Source organism: Sorex araneus, chromosome X, assembly GCF_027595985.1.
Source record: "Sorex araneus isolate mSorAra2 chromosome X, mSorAra2.pri, whole genome shotgun sequence".
In the NCBI taxonomy this organism is placed as follows: domain Eukaryota; kingdom Metazoa; phylum Chordata; class Mammalia; order Eulipotyphla; family Soricidae; genus Sorex; species Sorex araneus.
Window position 1 is genome coordinate 49,905,007 of NC_073313.1, and position 20,653 is coordinate 49,925,659.

The following is a 20,653-nucleotide window of genomic DNA, read 5'->3' on the forward strand; positions in this document are numbered from 1 at the left end:
CACCCCCGCCCGGCCCGAGGTGCGGCCCCTCGGTGGGGTTTTACCTGCTTTCCTGACTCCGGTAGCCACCAGGTGGAGCTGGTCCCCTTGGAAAGGACTGAGTCACTGGCGGCCGAGCCGGGCATACATGATTCATGATGGGCGCGGCCTGCTTGCATCCGGGCTCCTGGGGGTGGGGCCCAGGGTTTTGTTCCGGCCCCGGGCTCGGCGGCCGCCATCTTGTGTCGGCGGCCGAGGTGAAGGAGGTGGCAAGGAAGACCACAGCCACGACGGCCTCTGGAGGAGAGCGCGGCGGCGGCGGCGATTCTAGGCGGCCCAGGCGCCGGGGAGGAGGAGGAGGAGAAGGAGGAGGGTGGCGGCCGGGCTTGGCTTCGGCTCCTAGAGGAGTTGGCGGCGGCGCGACCCGGGGAACCGGCATTGGTAACAAATGGCCTTTCTCAGCGCCTTAGCCGGGGCAGGGGTTTCGGGGAGCCTTGGAAGGGCCCGGGCAGACGCGGGGCCGCGCTGTCGGCGCGGCCCGCCTGGGGTGACTAGGACGTCAGGGATCGGCCGGAGGTGGGGGGGAATTTAGATCTTGGGGCGGGGCTCGACTCTTCCCATCCCGGACCAGCCGGGGCCCCTGGTCTCGGAAATTTGACCTTGGAGTGAGAGCCCCCCGGGGGTGCTCTGAGGGACCCAGGCACAGCCCCCTTAGTCAGACTCTTGATCCCGGCTGGAAGCTTGGTGTCCTAGGTCAGAACTGCCCCCAGGGAGTAGAGAGGTTTGGGGACCCGACCAACACCCCCCCGCCCCCAGCCCACCAGTCTCTCCCGGAGAAGACCTATCCCAGAACCTGCTTTCGGGCACCCCTAGACTCTCGCGTTTTGCCCCGGTCACTTCCCTGACGGGCCAGAATCCGGGGAGGGGCCACATGGACTTTCTGTCTCAGTCTTCTCTAGGGGCTTCCTCGGGCCACTTCCACTCCCCTCCCCGCCACTGTTTGCCCTCAAGAGTTTCCCAGGGGACTTTAGACCTGGCCCCGCTGGTGGGGGAGCCCCTCGCCCAGTCTCGGAAACTTCCGCACCCCACCCGTGCCCTGGCATTTGCTATCGGAAACCGCCAGGGCTCAGCTTGGCGCTTGCCGTGGGCGCTTGCCCTGGAGAGGCTCTGCTCTTCAACCTTTCTCTTGCGGAGCTGCCCCCCTTGCCCCTTGCCCCAGCCAGATTACTCAGACTGTCGGCCCCTTACTGGCCTTTGCATCTTCCCCCCCTTCCCCCAGAGAGGTTCCTGCCTGGCTCTGCCCTGTCGCGCCTGTGGGCCCCTAGCTCACTGGGTGATAGAGTCACCTTCCCAGCCCCACCCTGCGCGTGCCCTCTTGTCTTCAGAAGCCAACCGGGAGCTCAGCTTCTCTCCAGAATCTTTGACCTCTCTCCAAGCCTTCGGGGCTGCTGTCTGCGCCTTTCAGGCTTCCCAGCATCTTGGGCCATAGGTGGCCAGTTTCTGTTTTACAGCTTTATGGGACCCCCCCCCATTCCCTCCCTAACATCATTGTCAGGTGTCCCTTCCTGCTCAGTGCTCCTCCTGGCTTTTCTCTTTGACACTCAGCGCCTTTGTGGACCCTATGCAAGGGGTCAGAGAAATCTCTCCTGTCTTGGGTAACCTAGAGAATGTATCTGTTCCTTGCATTTTGGGGACTACCTGGACTGTCTGGGTGCAGCCTCCTCTTTCCACTCCCCCAGAGCAGTTGAGGTGTACCTAGCACATTACCAGCTAGAGACCAGCTCGGTGCCTTTGTACTCCATTAGCAGTCCTTCCCCAGCTCCACCCTGAGCCTCAGCTCCTACCCCTATTCTCCCAGGGTGCTGGCACCAGTGCCAGAAGCCTGCAACATGGGTTTTTGGTCAGAGTGCTTACTTTGGCAGCTCTGCTTCTTCAAGGGACTCCCAGGGTCCCATACCCTCCTGATAGAAAACAGCCCTTCCCTCAGGCTTAAGCATCTTCTCGTAGATTCCATGGGGTTCGGCAGCTGCCTTCCTTGCAACTTCTGGAGCCCTGCCCTGCAGTTTCCTGGCTCTTCTCTGAGAGGGCCTTTTCTGAAGACCTGGAGTTGTTCCTTAATCTTGTTCTGTCCTCTCTGCCCACCAGGGCTTTTTACACCCACCTTTCCATCTCCTCCTTGACCCCCAGTGGGCAAATTGTTTCCTGACTCATCTCTTGTTCTTGGGTCTTCTCAGTTAACTCCTCCTAGGGCCCTTGGAGGGCCCCTGTCTCCTGTGCCTTAGCTTTCTTCTCTTTTCTCCATTCCCACCCAAACCTGCTTCAGGACTTGTACCTTCATTAAACCTTTTGTGGCTCAGTGACCTGTGGGGTAGGGCTGAGTAGAGAATGCTCAGGCTTCAAAATCACCAGTTTGGTGACGTCAGGCAAGTTTGCCATTATTCTCCCTCCCCCACTTCGAATTTGCTGAACAGTCGATACAGGATTCATCCTAATTGGGCCCAAGAGTTATGTTGAGGGAGAAAAGTATTGATTTTATGCTGTGGGTGGAGGAATCTTTAGCACAGAGGTTTTGAGCAGTGTTTCACTCCTGCTTACCTTGAGAGAAGCAGGTGCCAAACCTCAGCATTTGAGATCCACTTCTGAACAATCAACTGAAATCTACTTTTAGATTCTTGCTTCCAGCCTAAGGGGTTGAGAGAGGTGAAAAAGCTCTTAACAAATAAAGCTCTCTCTGGCCCAGGAACAGTTCCGGTTCAAGGAGCCAGGAGGATGGTATGTCCCACACAAATAGACCAGTGACAAGGCAAGGCAGTAAGGGGTGGAGGCTGCTGCAATGCCCCTGGGGGGAGTTGAGCTTCTCAGGTCTCTGAGTCCTGATCACAGATCTTGAGTTCTTTAACCCTTCCAGTAGGTGCTTGAGGTTGTTCTCTTTACCTCTGCATTTTGGTAAAAATGGGGCTCAGGAAAGGTGAGAGTCAGTGAGTGGGAAGATAGGATTTGCCTTGCCTCCGCCCTAGCTCAACAAGCCTCCTCTTCTCCAGGCTGGATCTTAACCTTCCCAGCAGTTTCACTATAGGCTTCCTAGCCTGCTTCCTTAGCCCTCTCCCTTACTCATCATCTTCTGTCAAGTGGGTCTTGACTCCATCTGCCAAGGAAGTACTTGGCACGCCCCCACCAGCTGCATCACTCTGGACAAGGGACTGGAATTCTCCAAACCTTTGTTTATTTCCTTGTGAAGTGAGCATGGCGTATCTGGCTAGTCTGTATCATTAAAAATGGACAAAGCCCTTTGCTCTGTGCTTGAGAGGTAGACAGTAAGCTCATGGTAGATGGTTGGTAGCTCCTGTCTTTTATTCATGCTATAGTGCCATGGGTGTCAAGATAGAACCCCTTGGTCCAGTCTTTAAAGACTCTGGAGAACAGGGGTTTTGAACAGTGTTTCACAGTCTGTTTTTGGACCATGGCCGCCTTCTATCCTTGTTTTCTTTTTCTATCCTCCTTCCTCCTGGTTAATCCCCTCGTCTCATGCCATGATGCCCCTCTTCCTCATTTACTTGATTTTTACCTGTGGCCCTCTGGGAATATCTTGACGGCCCACCAGGGAACTATCTGAACCCAAGTTGAAAAATGCTGGCTTAGAGGACCACTGGGTGCAGGGATTACTGTCACTTGCATGGGGATCCTGCCCCCCCCTCGCAACTGCGCCCCCAATTTAATTTCCACATCACTCCTGGCAGGGTTAAGGGGACCATATACAGTGCTGGGGATCAAACCCAGGCAGGTTACTCGCTAGGGAAGCACAGCAGAGTATTGCATTACCTCTGGGACCTGGTATGTGCCCCTTCGGTAGGTTACTTGACCTCACGAGCACAGTTTTCTCATTTGTCATGCAAGGACATTCAGCCTGGCCTTGCTGGGTCACGACTGTTAAGGGGGTGAGATGTGACGATGCCAGGACGCAGTATGGGCTTCAGGCTCAGCAGATCCACACTTAGCCACGCTCAGTGGGTAGCTCAGGCAAGTGACCACATTACCCTGAGTGAATCCCCTCTTCCCCCCAGTGTGAGTTGGGGACTGATTTTGGAAAGTAGTGCAAACCTTGCAGGGGTACCCTGAGGACAAAGTGAGGTGTGAGGCTCATAAAATGCCTGATATGACCTTACGGGTACAGGGAGGATGGCTAATAATCATTTATTGGCATCTTTATCCTGGTAAAGGGACCGCCACGTGCAGACGAGGCTTGGGAAGCGTGTATGTTCTCATTCGCTGTGCTCTTTGATTGGCCTGGCCGGGTGCCCCTCATAAAGCTTGGGAGTTTGGGCTTCATAAAACTCTCCTCCCTGAACCACTCTGGGAAGTGGGTTGTCAGCAAGATGTCTCATGCCATCATGCCGACCTGCTGGATGTCCAAGCCGACCTTCAGCACCCCAGTCACAGGGGTTAAAGGAGAGGAGAAGGCTGCTTGTTGTTGCCTACCTGCTCTGTGCCAGGCTCTCTGGTCTCTTATTTCTCATCACTTCAGCTACATGGGTAGGTAAGTGGTATTCTCACCCTATTTCACAGGCGAGGGAATTGAGCTCATTGGGGTTAAATGTTAACTGTCAAAAGTGGCAGGGTCAAGATTTGAAACTGGATCGGGACAATCTCTATCTCTCCTGACTTCCCCACAAGCACCTTCTTCTTGTCACTCCTTTCACCCTGCAGGAATGGAGTCTCTCTCTCTCACTCACTGGGATGGGGAGAAAGGCAAATGACCCAGTGGTCAACAGCATGGATTACAGGCCAGACAACTTAGGTTCAGATCTTAGCTCTATCAGACTGTCTGGCGCTAGGCAAGTCTCCCCCACCGTTCAGTACATGTCTCCTCTTGAGTAAAACGGGGATATTAGCTTTTAAGCCTTCCCTTCCCCGCAGTTACCACTAACCACCAGAAACAAAAGACTTCCCCTTGACTCTCCTCCTGCTCTCCAGATGTCCAGCTCGCCGCTGTCCAAGAAACGTCGCGTGTCCGGGCCTGATCCAAAGCCGGGTTCTAACTGCTCCCCTGCCCACTCTGTGTTGTCCGAAGTGTCCTCAGTTCCAACCAACGTAAGTACCAGTCTTGCAGATGGGTGGATAAGTCTTCTGTGAGGCTTTGCTGTATGTTCATGTCCTGCTCTGGTGGGACTCCTCTTTCTCTCCCTCCATCTTCAGGGAATGGCGAAGAACGGCAGTGAAGCAGACATAGATGAGGGCCTGTACTCCCGGCAGCTGTAAGTGAGCCTGGGGTCGGGCTGAGAGGTGGGAGAGCTGCTCAAGGAGGGTCAGATACTGACCAGAATGCCCCGTCCTTCCCTGGCAGGTATGTGTTGGGTCATGAGGCCATGAAACGACTTCAGACATCCAGTGTACTGGTATCAGGCTTGCGTGGTCTGGGTGTGGAGATTGCCAAGAACATCATCCTTGGTGGGGTCAAGGCTGTCACCCTTCATGATCAGGGCACGGCTCAATGGGCTGACCTCTCCTCTCAGGTACCTCTTCCCAACCCCCTGTGCCCCTGCTGTACTCCCGCTCACTGGGCTCTGCAGCCACCTCACTTTTCCTTCCCTGTTGCAGTTCTACCTACGGGAGGAGGACATTGGTAAGAACCGCGCTGAGGTCTCACAGCCCCGCCTTGCTGAGCTTAACAGCTATGTTCCTGTCAACGCCTATACTGGGCCCCTGGTGGAGGACTTTCTTAGTGGTTTCCAGGTACCTTAGGACACTACCCCTCCCCCTGCCCAATTCTCTCAGTCCATCTTCGGGTCGGTTTTTGGTTCAGTATTACAGGGACTGGCCTTGAGTGCTGGGCTTCATGGTGGGATGTACCTAGCAGGTGTGGGCATAACAGTCATCCTGAGTGGAAGTTGCGCAGTCTGTCATTCTTTATTTGTTTTGGTTTTGGGGCCACACCCAGTGGTGCTCAGGGCTTACTCTTGGTACTGCACTCACGGATCGCTCCTGGTGGTGCTCATGGTACCTTTTGGGGTCCCTAGGATCAACCTAGGTTGGTCATGTGCAAGGCAAGAATGCTACTTGCTGTACTATCATTCCTGCCCCAAGTCTGTAATTATGTTTTTTAGTTGTTTGCTGGTGTGAGGGAGGAGTATGGACTTTTTTGGGGAAGGGGGGCTTTTTGGGTCATACCCGGCAATGGCAATGCTCAGGGCTGACTCCTGGCTCTGCATTCAGGAGTTACTCCTGGCGGTACTCGGGGAGACCATAGAGGATGATGGGAATTGAACCCGGGTTGGTCATGTGCAAGGCAAATGCCCTACCCGCTGTACTATCGCTCCAGCCCCAGGAGTAGGGACTTTCTGTGTGCTTGGTTTTATAGTGGGCGATGAAGCCCAGGGCATGGGCACACAGATGCCTTGGCACAGAATTCCATCCCTAGCCTCAAGTCTAGTATTTCTGGTATGACCTTGAGCAGAACATAGCATCTTCTGTGCTTTACTTTTTCAACGGTTTGTAGACTTAGGAGTAGTAGCAGTATCGCTTGCCATAGATTTATTTTTGTGAGGGCTAAGCACTGAGAGTAGCAGTTGGCACATGATGAACCCTAATGGACGGCAGGGTGCTTGCCCTGGTGGGGAATGGAAAGGGTGAGCACTTCGGCTGAATGCAAAGGCTGAGTGTAAGGTCCTAAGGATCATGCCTGAGCAGGCATTGTCTTGAGAATTGGGAGCAAGTGGGTGTGGCAGGAGTGAACTCAGACTTCGGCTGAGGACAAGAGTTTTACTTCTGTGTCTCGCAGGGCATGGCAGGTTTGTAGGCAGGCAGCAGTGGGTGTTGGAAAATGAGTGAGTCAGCTGGTCTTCAAACTCTGTCCTGCCAGCTGCATCTTTTCTCTTGAGTGTTGTGAGTTATGGGTTCACTGAGTTTGCCCCCTGACTGAATCTGACGCACAGTTGATATTTTGTGGTTGTGAAAGAGACCTGAATGAACAGAGCCTAAGGACACCCTGTGCTGTCTATATCAGCCTTCCTCCAGCATTCTCTACCCCTTCTTCCTAAGGCTGGGCCTTACCCAGCATCCACCTCTCCACAGGTAGTGGTCCTCACCAATACGCCTCTGGAGGACCAGCTACGAGTTGGTGAGTTCTGTCATAGCCATGGCATCAAGTTGGTGGTAGCAGACACACGGGGCCTATTTGGGTGAGTGCTCCCTCCCTCACTCCAGCCTTTGAGGCCCAAACCAAGTCCTCCAAGCTCTCTTTGCCCTTAGCCCCTCTCTGCCCACCCAGGTTTTGAATTCTTTGTGTTTCTCTCTCCCCATCTGGTATAAGTGCCATCTCATTCTCAGCAATGATGGGAGGAATTTGCTCAGCAAGTATTCTTTGCTTCTTGAGGGGTACATGGGGTTCCCTGTGTGCCTGGGACTTGGGGTTATCAGCTCTGTTACCTTCCTCTACAGGCAGCTCTTCTGTGACTTCGGAGAAGAGATGATTCTCACAGATTCCAATGGAGAGCAGCCACTCAGTGCTATGGTTTCTATGGTCACCAAGGTGAGAGTCCTGTCTTGTCTGGGGGTTCCTGGAAGGCAGATTGGCAGCAACAGGCTGTCCTCTCTGCTTCTGAAATGCCTGGCCTGTTCTGAGATTTGATTCTCTTTTTCTTCAACCAGGATAACCCTGGTGTGGTTACCTGCCTGGATGAGGCCCGACATGGGTTTGAGAGTGGCGACTTTGTCTCCTTTTCAGAAGTACAGGGCATGATGGAGCTTAATGGAAGTCAGCCCATGGAGATTAAAGTTTTGGGTGAGCTAGGGAAGGCTTTGGGAAGGGGTAGGAGAGAGAGCCCCAGGTTCTGAGTGAGAGGAGACACAGCCTCAGTGGCTTAAGATGAACCAGGGATGGAGTCCCTTTTTATCTAATCAGAACATCTAACCTGGGCATTTCAACGAGAGCCCATACAAGCTTCAAAGAGGTGCCTGAGCTGTTTCTAGAATAGGGCCCTGATATCTGAGGGTGGGAGAGGAGTCTGGTGTACAGAGAGAGCAGATGAGAGGATCTGCGCGTTTCCCCGAAATCTCTCCGGCCCGCAGAGAGAAAACAGTGGAAAGCGCTCCTAATTGAGTGGGTTTCGTGATCAGTCCTGACCTGAGAATAAAACTGGTGATGTTAGAAAGAAGGAGGCTCAAGACAACATTTGCTGATCAAGAGCGTCTTTATTAGCAGTCATGCTGGTTTTATACCTTTCTTAGCAGGGGGTTGGTACATGAGTTGTCAATCATCAGGGAAGTGTCTTCTCAGACCAAATAAGGGAAAGTTCGGGGTGTTCTTTGGTGGGCTACAATATTCTCTAAGAGTCAGTTGAGAAATAGCGGGGAGGGGGAAGACAAGGGTTTATCTGGCAGGAACATCTGTCAGGAGGAACATACAAAGTTTCGTAAGCTAGGGTATGGCTTTTAGTGTAGAGGAAGGTATTCTTCTCTATGGGCCCTTAGGGTCTCGTAGTTAACTGCCCTGGGCTACTTTTACTTCTTGAGTTTAGCTATTTCCTTTGTCACAAGGGCACCTGTGCCTCAGGTTATGCAAACGCTGGTAATGGAATTTTCTGGTTTGTCCAGAGTAAAGGTTGAGGGGGCTCTCTTTTGTTCAGGGTCCTAAACAGTCCCCAACAAGGATCTGCTTTTGTCTGAGCTGTTTGGGTCAAGGACCAAGGGTCTCATGGGCTCTCAGCTGGGCTTGGGGCAGAAAGCTCAGGGCCTCTGATGTCAAGTTAGAGCACAGGGTGGAAAGATGGCTCCTGATATCTGAGCTAGGACAGGGCTGGGTTTTCCTTTATCTAGTGGGGAATGAGGAATCTGGAGAGGGTCTGTGGACAGGCAGCCTAATAGGCTATGCATCTACCTTAGGGCCCTACACCTTTAGCATCTGTGACACTTCCAGCTTCTCTGACTATATCCGTGGAGGCATCGTCAGTCAGATCAAAGTACCCAAGAAAATCAGCTTCGTGAGTATCGTTGTGGTAGGGGTGACTTGGGGGTGAGATGGTGATTCTGGGTATTTCTGTGCTCTGTCTCTTTTTATGATTCTGATGTTTTGTGCACCCCTACTTGTCTCCCCAAACCAGAAATCTTTGCTGGCCTCCCTGGCAGAGCCCGATTTTGTGATGACAGATTTTGCTAAGTACTGTCGCCCTGCACAGCTGCACATTGGCTTCCAGGCCCTGCACCAGTTCTGTGCTCAGCATGGTCGGCCTCCTCGACCCCGCAATGAGGTAGGTGGCTGGGTGAGTCAGTGGTGGCGTTGTCTTAGCACTGCAGGCCCACCACGCCCCTGTTCCAGCAGTCCACCTTCTCCCTCCCTCTCCAGCACCCCTTCCCACAGTGCCCTGACAGGTGCCCTCTTGGTTTCATTTCTTCCACCAGGAGGATGCAACACAGCTGGTGGCCCTGGCACAGGCAGTGAATGCTCGAGCTACACCAAGGGTACACCAGGAGAGCCTGGATGAGGATCTCATCCGGAAGCTGTCCTATGTGGCTGCTGGGGATCTAGCCCCCATAAATGCTTTCATAGGGGGCCTGGCTGCCCAGGAAGTCATGAAGGTCAGTCAACATGGGTGGGGATGGGCAGGATTAGGGGTGGGCTGGCAGCCTTGCCTCATCCATCCCTTGCTTGTTGGTCTGTATCAGTCACCGGCTAAGCACTGCTCTCTTCCTTGCTCTTCCTTCCAGGCCTGCTCCGGGAAATTTATGCCCATCATGCAGTGGTTGTACTTCGATGCACTTGAGTGTCTTCCAGAGGACAAAGAAGCCCTCACAGAGGAAAAGTGCCTTCCAGTATGTGAGGGCTTTGGGGAGGGTGTCTTTGGGAAGCATTTCTGGCGAGGCCCCTCACTTACCCTTCTCTCTTTGCATTTCTTAGCGCCAAAACCGCTATGATGGGCAAGTAGCCGTCTTTGGCTCAGATCTGCAAGAAAAGCTAAGCAAGCAGAAGTACTTTCTGGTGAGTGATTTTCTTGGACACCTCTTTTCCTTCCACTTCTCCTGCCTTCAAGATACCTCTTTTGGCATCTCCTGCCTCCTGTGGCAGGCTCATTTGGTTCTATCCCAAGCCTTTCGACTGGTGTGTCCTGGAGGAGTGAGGGGTGGATTCACATTAAGTTATGTTATATTGACTAGTCTTTGTCTTTTTGGCTGCCTTCTAGGTGGGTGCTGGGGCCATTGGCTGTGAGCTGCTCAAGAACTTTGCCATGATTGGGTTGGGCTGTGGAGATGGTGGAGAAATTGTAGTCACAGACATGGACACCATCGAGAAGTCAAACCTGAACCGACAATTTCTGTTCCGCCCCTGGGATGTTACGGTGAGCTGGGTGGCGCCTTTACACCTCACTTTCCCTCTCTTGTTCCAGTTCTTTCTGGGAAGGAGACCTTTCTGCCTTTTTCATTCCTTCAGCTCTTAGCCCTGAGTTTCGGTCACTTGTTTGACCAACACTTGCTTACCCATTTGTTGAGTCTACCATTTTCCATCTTTTTCTCCCCCTTTCTCTTGACCCCTTACTATAGTGCTGGGGCAGTATATTAAAGGTCCCCCAAACTACCCTCAGGTTTGATGATTGACTAGAAGGACTTGGAGGACTCTGTATTTAGTCCTACTCATGACTGTAGTTTCTTCCAGCAAAAGGATTTAGGGCCTATTCAGCAGATAGGTACTCAGGGCAGAGGTCTTGGGGAGACCAGCTCGTTTCCAAGAGCTCTCTCCCGATGGAGTCACATAGGACACATTTAATTCCCCTAGTAGTGAGTTTCAACAACACACGTGGAATGTTGCCAACCCGGGAAGCTCATTAGCAACTCTGAGCACAGGGTTTTTTTTTCCTGTGGGCTGGTCACGTAGTCACCCTCTGCTGGGCACGGACCCAAATTCCAGGCTCCCAGCAGACATTCTTAGCCTCAAACATGTTTGCTTAAAATAAGCAGTTTTGGCAAGTTAAGCCACCATCTTAGGTAGGGAAGTGTGGGAACCCTCCAGAGATCCAGGTTTCCAGATGCCAGCCAAAGACCAAACCGGGAAGCAGGCTTTCCTCAGACAGCACTTCAGGCCCGCTAGGTTTACTCTTTGTGCAGATGAAAATTAGGGATCTTAGCAGGGGAACTTTCTGTAGGTGACAGTTTTGCCTGCCCAGGATCTTTCCCTCTCATGTAGTCACCAAATAGTTATTGAGGGAAATGGTGTTCTATGATCTTAATGTCAAGGAGACAAAGCTTCTAGTGAGGGAGGAAAGATAGTGATAAGCAGGTGAGTAAACACGAATGATATGTTAATGAAGGTTATGGTTAGTATTGCTGGTAAGTTCTATGCAAAAGAAACAACAGAAACATGCTAAGGACTTGGGGGGCGGGGTTGGTTTGCAGTTTACAGTTGGATTGCAGTGGTTAAAAAAAGGGCTCCTTGGCTATATACAGGCCTGGAACAGGTAAGTAAGGCAGGAGAGCTCTTCAGGGGAAGCTTGTTTTCAGGCCAAAAATAGAGTCGAGGGCAAGAGCCTGAGGTTGGTAGCCGTAGAAGGTAGACAGAGGCAAACTCAAATTTATGGTTTATTCATTTTACCCTCTATTGGAACAGGGAGTCCAGATGGTTTTGAGCAGAGTGCAGTGTAACTTGACTTGGACTCTGAAAGGAGCCATCCTGTTTGGGGTTTCAGACCTCAGCCCTGGGAGGTGTTACCTGAAAGAATTGTAGATGTTGGGTAGGAAGAAGATCAGATGTCTGCCTGGTTGTTTTCAGTTTGTCTCCTGTTTTCCTTCCCCACTGAGCCCTTGTCACCTTTGTTAAAACCCAGGCCATGTGGCGTTGTCTCTCGTCAAACCTGGGAGCTTCCTGAACTTGGGCTGGTTCTTCTCACACTGAAGATTCAGGAGGGGGCAGCTCTAGAGGGTCACTGGGTGAATGCATGAATAACCGAGCTCCACTCCCATATCCCTGCCCACCCCCAGAAATTAAAGTCAGACACAGCTGCTGCTGCTGTGCACCAGATGAACCCCCACATTCGAGTGACCAGCCACCAGAACCGCGTGGGCCCTGACACTGAGCGCATCTATGACGATGATTTCTTTCAAAACCTGGATGGGGTGGCTAATGCCTTGGACAACGTGGATGCCCGTGAGTTTGAAGGCGGGCTAGGAGGTCAAGGGCTGAGTTGTATGTATGCATGTCTGTCTTGGGTGCCTGTCTGTCTGCTGTCTTCTCCTGATGTCCCTCTCCCAGCATTCAGGTCCCCCTTCCACCCTCAGGCATGTACATGGACCGCCGCTGCGTGTACTACCGTAAGCCGCTGCTGGAGTCAGGCACTCTGGGCACCAAGGGCAACGTGCAGGTGGTGATCCCCTTCCTGACAGAGTCATACAGTTCTAGCCAGGACCCACCTGAGAAGTCCATCCCCATCTGTACCCTGAAGAACTTCCCCAATGCCATCGAACATACCCTACAGGTGATCAGCTTTGGGGGGAAAGGAAAGGGGGCCAGGCACCCTGCCTTTCGTCCAACAGGCTCTTGACCCTCACTCAGGTGTCAAGGCCTAAGTACAAGATGTGCTTTTTCTCCGAAATGTCCTCCCTCGCTTCATGTTCAGCGGCCTATGCTGCTAGAATGATTCATTCTTTTCCTACGTTTATTTTGAAAAAAATTTCAAAATGTTGACGAGTGCAAAAATAGTCTGGTGACTACTCAAATACCACCCCTCACTGAGATTTGACAATTATTTCGGTGTCGTCAAATTTTCTTAGAGTCATGTATTTTTTCCCCTTTGTTGTAAGTATGACATGCACATCACTTTACTCCCTAATACTTTGGCAGGCTTCTGTGATGGGAGGGTATGTTCCTGGATAATAGGGTCTCAGTTCTGACACTATTGACAGTTGAGAGCCAAGTAGTTCTTTGCTGGGCGGGGATTGGGGGCGGGGGGTAGATTTTGGTAACATGGGATTTTTTTGTTGTTGTTCTTGGTTTCTGGGCTAGACCAGGCTATGCTCAGGGGTTACTCGTTGGCTCTGCACTCAGGAATTACTCCTGGCTGTGTTCAGGGATCATATGGGATGCCAGGGATCAAAGCCAGGTTAGCTGCATGCAGGGCAACTGCCTTACCTCTGTACACTCTTTCCGGCCCCATGTACAAGTGAATATTTAGTAGTGTCCCTGGCTTCTACCCCCTGGATGCAGCTACCCTGTGCAAACTAAAAATGTCTCCAGACATTGCATAGTGTCTCCCAAGAGTATACTTGCTCTCAAGTGAGAGCTGTCGTCGTTTAACCAAAACACCATTTTCATGCTGAGCACAACTGGTTGTAATGTTCTGGCAGCTCTTCCAGTTATTTGTCTCTCATGCTCAGTCCATATTCGGGTTTCCACATCTGTTGCTCAAAAGGCTGTTAGCTGCTTTTCTGGAATGATTTTCTTTGTATGACACATCTGCAGATTACCAAGCAGTGCGAAGAGCATCTGGCTTTTTTTAAAATGGCACACAACACACCTGGGTGCCTGGCCCCCGGGTCATGGGCTAGAACCCAAGGATTGCCATTGTGATTGCAGAATGATTCTCAGTGCAGTCTGAGAATAGAGTGCAAGCCATGCAGAACATCTGGTTAGAGTTCTGATGTGGGACAACAATAAGAAGGCGAAACACTAGTCTCTCCCGACACTGCCCTTTCTGATCCTGTGTTCTAGAGTGGTGTGCACCTATTGTAGTTTCACACGGCCACACGTGACCTGGATTTTCTTCTGTGTCTCATCTGCAAATTAGGGGATGAGAGTAGAAGTATCTACCTTATATGGGATATGAGAAAGCACTTAGCATTTGCTCTGTATCTGGCTTCAAGTACCAGCATATATACTTGGAGCATTTTCATGATCAACCCATGGGGTAGGTGTTCCCTTTTCTACTATAGGGAGGATGACGCAAAGGGAAGTATGACTGTGTGTTTGGGAAATCCCAAGTTGAGGTAATTAGATAGCAGAGTAGGAATTTGAGTGGAGACCACTGCTGTCAGGCCTGCGTTCACCACTTTAGGCAGTCTCTTGGGACTGAGTTCTTCCTTGTTTGCTTTCAAGTCCCCAGGGTCAGTATTGAGATCATTTTTGGTTTGGGTCTGAATTTCTTCCTGTTTTCTTTATTATGGTAATAGACACATAATTTTCCCTTTGTCCTTGAGTTCAAATGTACCTTGAGCAAGGTTCACTATTCTTTTTTTTTTCTTTTTGGGTCACACCCGGCGATGCTCAGGGGTTACTCCTGGCTCTGCACTCAGGAATTACCCCGGCCATGCTCAGGGGACCATATGGGATGCTGGGGATCTAACCTGGGTCGGCCGTGTGCAAGGCAAACACCCTACCCGCTGTGCTATCACTCCAGCCCCGGTTCACCATTCTTAAGAAAAATTTTCTCCAAACATTTAGGAGTTTTATACTGCCCAGGTCAGGTTCATTGATTTTGAAGTTGAGGTGCAGGCAGTGGGGAATCAGCGGGGCTTTCCCCTGAGCAGCTCCATTCTTCTGAGTGGGCTTGTTCACTGACAAGCTTTATAATGCCTTTGGAAACCCATTTTTGCCAACCATCACCCATGTACTCTGCTCTGTCGGCAGTGGGCTCGGGATGAGTTTGAAGGCCTCTTCAAGCAGCCTGCAGAAAATGTTAACCAGTACCTCACGTGAGTAGCTCCATGCCCCATGACTCTGTCCTCTGCCTGCCAGCCAAGTCCTCTTCTCTGCTTTCCTCAGGACTATAGTACCCAGCACCAGGCACACTTCCAAACTTACTGAATGTTCAGGCCTCTGAGTGGTAGGGGTCAGGACTAGCTTTCTATGGGAAAAGTGAGAGTGACCTCGAACCCACTTTTGCGACCACTGTGTAATTCTATCCCTTTAATTTCTCCAATTCCTGATAGAGACCCCAAGTTTGTGGAACGGACGCTGCGTTTGGCAGGCACCCAACCTCTGGAGGTGCTAGAGGCAGTGCAGCGCAGTCTGGTGCTGCAGCGGCCGCAAACATGGGCTGACTGTGTCACCTGGGCCTGCCACCACTGGCACACCCAATACTCTAACAACATCAGGCAGCTCTTGCACAACTTCCCTCCTGACCAGGTAATACTCATTTGTCATATTGCTTTGGTGGAATGTGTTTCCCCAAAATAGGACTCTGCGGTGGGCTCTCCATGTGGCTCCTCCTGGTGGTTCATTAGCCAAACTGGCAGGTTCCTGACGAATGGGGATTGCAGAAGAAGGGTTAAACCTGGGATGTACTTTCCCAAGCCCTTTGCTTTTAGCAAAATTTCTGGTTTCCTGTTCTATGTGCTGTCACGTTTGACTCAGGTGGTAGGGATTTGGGGAGAAGTATTTTGGCACATGTATCAGTGTTCAAATCACACCTCTATTGGCAATGGGCAAGCCACCTAAGCTGTCTTGTACTTCAGTACCTCACCTGTGAAGTAGAGATCATCATACTCTTTATCAGGACTTTGGTAACAATTTATTGGTGTCTGCTTAATATTAAGTTAGTACAGTGCCTGCCTGTCCGTAAAAGTTTGTTAAATGTTTGGAGTGCCCACGATTTGTGGCATTTTCTTAATGAAGTTTCTGGTTCAGCCTGGCAGAGTTGGAATTTGTTTAAATGACTAGTCCCCTCTGTCTGTCTGGGGCCAAAGTGTGGAGTAAAAGTTGTTAGAAAGGCCTCCACTCTCAGGTCTATGCGTCCTTAAAAATCTTTCCACTTTTTCAGCTCACAAGCTCTGGAGCCCCATTCTGGTCTGGGCCTAAACGCTGTCCACACCCGCTGACCTTTGATGTCGGCAATGTAAGTGTCCTCCCCGGGGTTAGGTGGTCTCCTGGTTTAGGTGGAGGGAGACTGGGTGCTTGGGAAGAGTCTGAGATTGCCTAAATCAGGGCTTTACCCTTCTGAATCCTGCCTTCTCTTAGCCGCTGCATCTGGACTACGTGATGGCTGCTGCCAACCTCTTTGCCCAGACCTATGGGCTGGCAGGCTCTCAGGACCGAGCTGCTGTGGCCACTCTTCTCCAATCTGTGCAAGTTCCCGAGTTCACCCCCAAGTCCGGTGTCAAGATCCATGTTTCTGACCAGGAGCTGCAGAGTGCCAATGCATCTGTCGGTGAGGGCATTTGGCTAAATCGATCAGGAGCCACGCACACTCCCTGCCCCCTTTATTTCGTACCCAGTCCAATTTTCTCACCAGTTCCTGTCCCTAGAACTCCAGGCCCAAGGCTTCCCATTGAAACTACCCTTCCTCTGAAATGAAGAGGGTGGGTTGGGACACATTGTCTCCCTCACTCCTTCCGCTGCTTCCCCACTCTCTGGCCTTCAGGAGAACCAACTGTTTGTCTCTTGCTCTGTGTGTATTTCCCTTGGAAAGAACAACTTTTATGTTTCTTTTTTTGCTTTTTGGGTTACTCCCAGCTATGCACAGGGGTTACTCCTGGTTCATGCACTCAGGAATTACTCCTGGTGGTGCACAGGGGACCATATGAGATGCTGGGAATTGAACCCGGGTTGGCCGCGTGCAAGGCAAACGCCCTACCCGCTGTGCTATTGCTCCAGTTCCAACTTTTATGTTTCTTGATCTGTTTATATGGAGGGTCCACTAGTGGTGTCTTTCCCTTGATACCCACATACCTGTTCGTTTCATTGAAATATTTTATCATCTTCATATGTATAACGTACATAAGTTTACAAAAGGTCAGTGCCAAAGATACTGATAAAAAGGTGGCAGGGAATAGAGAGACAGCACAGTGGGTAAAGGTTTTTGCCTTGCACATGGTTGACCCGGATTCAATCCCTGGAACCCCATGTGGTCCCCCAAGCCCTGCCAGGACTGATCCCTGAGCCAGGAATAAACACTGCTGGACATGGTACTAAAACAAAGAGAGAGTATAGCATATGTAAAACACAAAATGCCTGTAACGCATATAAAATCTCCGAAGTGCTCTGTATAACCCTTTTTCATGTTGTGTCTTTTTACTTTTCTCAATAGTCCCATCTACTTACTTCTCCCAGCTTTCCCTCTATATCTTTCATTATTCCTTTCTGCCTTATATCTTTTTTTGTGTGTGGGGTGCAGGGGAGAACACCTTCTCTACTTGGTGAACCATGCTGTGCTGGGGATTGAACCCAGGACTCCCACATGCAGAGTGTGTCTTCCAACCCTTTGGCGATCTCCCCTCTTGTATCCTTTGTTTCCTCATCTCTTACTATGTTCTTCCTAAGAAGGGCCTTCCATCCCATCTCTCAACTGCTGTCAGCATTAGTTCCTTCATGTGTCTCTAGAGCTCTCTCTCTCAGTATACCCATCTCTTCTCTTCTTCAGATATGGACTTGGCTTTCACACCTACCTGTCCCGTCTTGCCCTGTACACCCAGGATAACACCTTTTTGGAATTCTTTATCTAACATCTTTTACCCTCCTTGGACATGGTCTAGGACCTAAAGGATTGACCATGTCCCTCTCTTGCTGCAGATGACAGTCGTCTAGAGGAACTCAAGGCTACACTGCCCAGTCCAGAAAAGCTGCCTGGATTCAAGATGTACCCTATTGACTTTGAGAAGGTGCTGGGCAGGGGGAGTGGCTAAGCATGCTTGGGCTGGACAGAGCAGGTCTTTGTGGGGAGTGGATTACAGGCCTGCCATGTGGCCCTCAATGGATAGGTGTTCCCAGCCATGTCTTTGTTGTTGCTGTTTTCTTCTTTTTTTTTGTTTTGTTTTTGTTTTTTTTTTGGTTTGATTTTGTTTTTGGGCCTCACCTGGCTGTGCTCAGACTTACTCCCGACTCTGTGCTCAGAGATCACTCTTTGCAGGCTCAGGGGACCAGATGGGGTTACAGGGATTGAAACTGGGTCTGCTGCGCACAAAGCAAGTGCTCTACCCGCTGTACTATCTTCTAGTCCCTCAGCTATGCTTTTGTGATCTGAGAGAGCCCAGCAGATAATTTCAGTGATGGATACTTGTGCCCCAGATGCCAGGAATCCACCTTCTCCTCTTATCTCACCTTTGTCGTATCTCTACCCCCTCCCACAACTCATAATAGGATGATGATAGCAATTTCCATATGGATTTCATTGTGGCTGCATCTAACCTCCGGGCCGAGAACTATGACATTCCCCCTGCAGACCGGCACAAGGTAAGGAGACTCTGGACCTGATGTTCCAAGCTTGAGTTGTGTCTACCCCTTCCCCTCCACCCTCCATCCCTCTACACACTCAGTCTCTTCCACTTTGACAACCACCTTCTTTCATCCCTTTGTGTCCCCTAGAGCAAACTAATTGCCGGGAAGATCATCCCAGCTATTGCCACAACTACAGCAGCTGTGGTTGGACTTGTATGTCTGGAGTTGTACAAAGTGGTACAGGGACACCGACAGCTTGACTCCTACAAGAATGGTTTCCTCAACTTAGCGCTTCCATTTTTTGGGTTCTCTGAACCCCTTGCTGCACCTCGTCATCAGGTGAGGCCTGCATTAGAGAGGTAGGTTTGTGACTGAGTTTGTAGAGCTGTCTCTCTACAAATGCAATCAGCCTGTCAGTAGGTGAGCGCCTTTGTCAGTGTGCACGCTTGTTCATATTTTAAGCACATTTTGATTACTAGGAACTTGTTTAATTTTTCTGTGAAACTTATAGGAAAGATGGGATATTTGAAATGTGTACTGGGAGATTATTAATAACTAGACAATAGTAATACTTTTTCCTGTGTGAAATGCTTTACTTAATCCATTAATTCACTCAAATCATATTGAGCACCTACTGTTGTGTGTAGTATGTACTCATAGGTGCTAAGGATAAGTCACATAATAATTCTGGAATTAAAAAAACAGTATTATAGGGAGGCTTTGAGAGTAGCAAGTGGTGAAGGTTATAGGTTTGACATATGCGACGTTCAGGTAATGTCTTGCTGAGATGAAGGAGACAGGACAAATTGACTTCTGAGTGGAAGATGTAGGATCAGTCTCTGCAAAGGTACTGAGGTAGGCATGTGTCTGGCAAGTCTGAAAAAGGAGTCCTCTTTGGAACAGAGGGAGTGAGAAGAAAAAAAAGGGGTGGGGGAAGGAGATAGAGAATTGAATTCCAGTGACGTAGGGCCTTCTCAGCTATTGTTAGCTGACTTGCCACATCTGCATGAGTGGGGGTGGGAGACTGATGGGGTTGGACTTTGGTGGCCCCCATCCCACTGGCCTTTCTCTTTGTTCCTTAGTACTATAACCAAGACTGGACATTGTGGGATCGCTTTGAGGTACAGGGGTTACAGCCTAATGGTGAAGAGATGACTCTCAAACAATTCCTTGACTACTTTAAGGTGAGGCCCCTTCCTCACGCTCATCCCTACCCGGGGTGGAATGTACAGGTGAGCCGCTGACCTGCCTACCCCCATGACACTGTTGTCCCCCTTCCCTCTTCCTCCAGACAGAGCATAAGTTGGAAATCACCATGCTGTCCCAGGGGGTGTCCATGCTATACTCTTTCTTCATGCCAGCCGCGAAGCTCAAGGAACGGTTGGATCAGCCGTGAGTTGGGTAGCGGGGAGCCTCCACTGAAGCCTGCCCTTCTCTACCCCTCTCCCCACCCACCTGTCCTTCCTCTTTACCTTGACCTGAACCTCTTCTTCCTCACGCCCAGGATGACCGAGATTGTAAGCCGCGTGTCGAAGCGAAAGCTGGGCCGCCATGTGCGGGCGCTGGTGCTTGAGCTGTGCTGCAACGACGAAAGCGGCGAGGACGTCGAGGTCCCCTATGTACGATACACCATCCGCTGATCCCCACCCACTCCTGTAGACTGGCCAAGCCCCCCTCTCCTGACCCCTCCCAACCCAGGGCTACCATTTGGTCTCTGGCTGTGACCCAGCTAGCCAAGCCCAGTATTCCCACTTTGTCCCCCAGCCCCCCACTACCTAAACCTCTCTTGGCCGCCGCTTTCTACCTTGTTTGGAACCTGAACCTAATAAAGAGTTATTAACCCAGATGTGGCTTTTCTTGCTGGTTCCAGGGAGCTATCCGGTTCAGGAGCCAGCCCACAGGCTCTTGGTCAGCTGTCAGTTTCCTAGTGGGGAAAGTGTAGGAATTGAAGAAATGGAGGCAAAAGGGAGCAGGTACCTGGGGTCCCTAGTTAATTTTTTTTTTGCTTTATGGGTAACACCCGGTGGTGCTCAGGGGTTACTCCTGGCTTTGCACTCAGGAATCACTCTTGGCGGTGCTCAGGGGATCATATGGGTTTCTGGGAATTGAACCCGGGTCGGCCGGTGCAAGGCAAATACCCTACCAGCTGTGCTATCGCTCCAGCCCCTAAATTGGGTTTTAATGCTGCTCTTCTCATCTCTCCAGCGCTTATTCCCTGCTGTATTGATTTGGAAAGGTAGTAAGAGAGTAGTGTTGGAGCAAGTGCTTTAATTTCTCTAACCTTGTTCTTCCATCTGTAAAGAGGAAGGTTTTGGTGAGCTGTTGGTTAGGGCTTGGTTGACTTGGCTTAGTCCTTGAGGCAGATTGCTTCCTACTTGGCTCTGCCCCTCAAACCTTTTGCAAAGTAGGTTCTGTTACACGGAGTAATCAAGTACCTGTGCTTAGCTTTGCAGTTTTTTGTGAAAATATTTGAGATGGTGTGAGGACAAGAAGTCTTTCCTATCCTTCCTTGACTCCCTCCAGCCTGTGTGCCTGCCAGACATACCT

At 50.8% G+C, this 20,653-nt stretch overlaps 1 protein-coding gene across 1 annotated transcript; it reads left to right on the forward strand.

Moving 5' to 3' along the window:
• Nucleotides 1-222: 222 nt before the first annotated feature.
• Nucleotides 223-19,950, forward strand: UBA1 (ubiquitin like modifier activating enzyme 1). Its single transcript, XM_055120860.1, has 26 exons — nucleotides 223-420; nucleotides 4,951-5,067; nucleotides 5,173-5,231; nucleotides 5,321-5,489; nucleotides 5,575-5,709; nucleotides 7,048-7,154; nucleotides 7,414-7,504; nucleotides 7,624-7,756; nucleotides 8,857-8,954; nucleotides 9,075-9,221; nucleotides 9,373-9,549; nucleotides 9,679-9,783; nucleotides 9,869-9,949; nucleotides 10,152-10,307; nucleotides 11,941-12,106; nucleotides 12,238-12,434; nucleotides 14,582-14,646; nucleotides 14,884-15,079; nucleotides 15,714-15,788; nucleotides 15,911-16,100; nucleotides 17,462-17,550; nucleotides 18,029-18,121; nucleotides 18,254-18,445; nucleotides 19,189-19,290; nucleotides 19,398-19,498; nucleotides 19,611-19,950. Exons 2-26 carry the CDS (start codon nucleotides 4,951-4,953, stop codon nucleotides 19,744-19,746), a joined length of 3,177 nt encoding a protein of 1,058 aa, XP_054976835.1. The 5' UTR covers nucleotides 223-420; the 3' UTR covers nucleotides 19,747-19,950.
• Nucleotides 19,951-20,653: the final 703 nt, after the last annotated feature.

Excerpts from the sequence above, each read along its gene's own strand:
- UBA1 (XM_055120860.1), top strand. The coding sequence starts at position 4,951 with ATGTCCAGCTCGCCGCTGTCCAAGAAACGTCGCGTGTCCGGGCCTGAT. Across the intron at positions 5,232-5,320 it reads GGCCTGTACTCCCGGCAGCT|GTATGTGTTGGGTCATGAGG; the intron begins GTAAGTGAGCCT and ends CTTCCCTGGCAG. Across the intron at positions 9,222-9,372 it reads CTCCTCGACCCCGCAATGAG|GAGGATGCAACACAGCTGGT; the intron begins GTAGGTGGCTGG and ends TTCTTCCACCAG.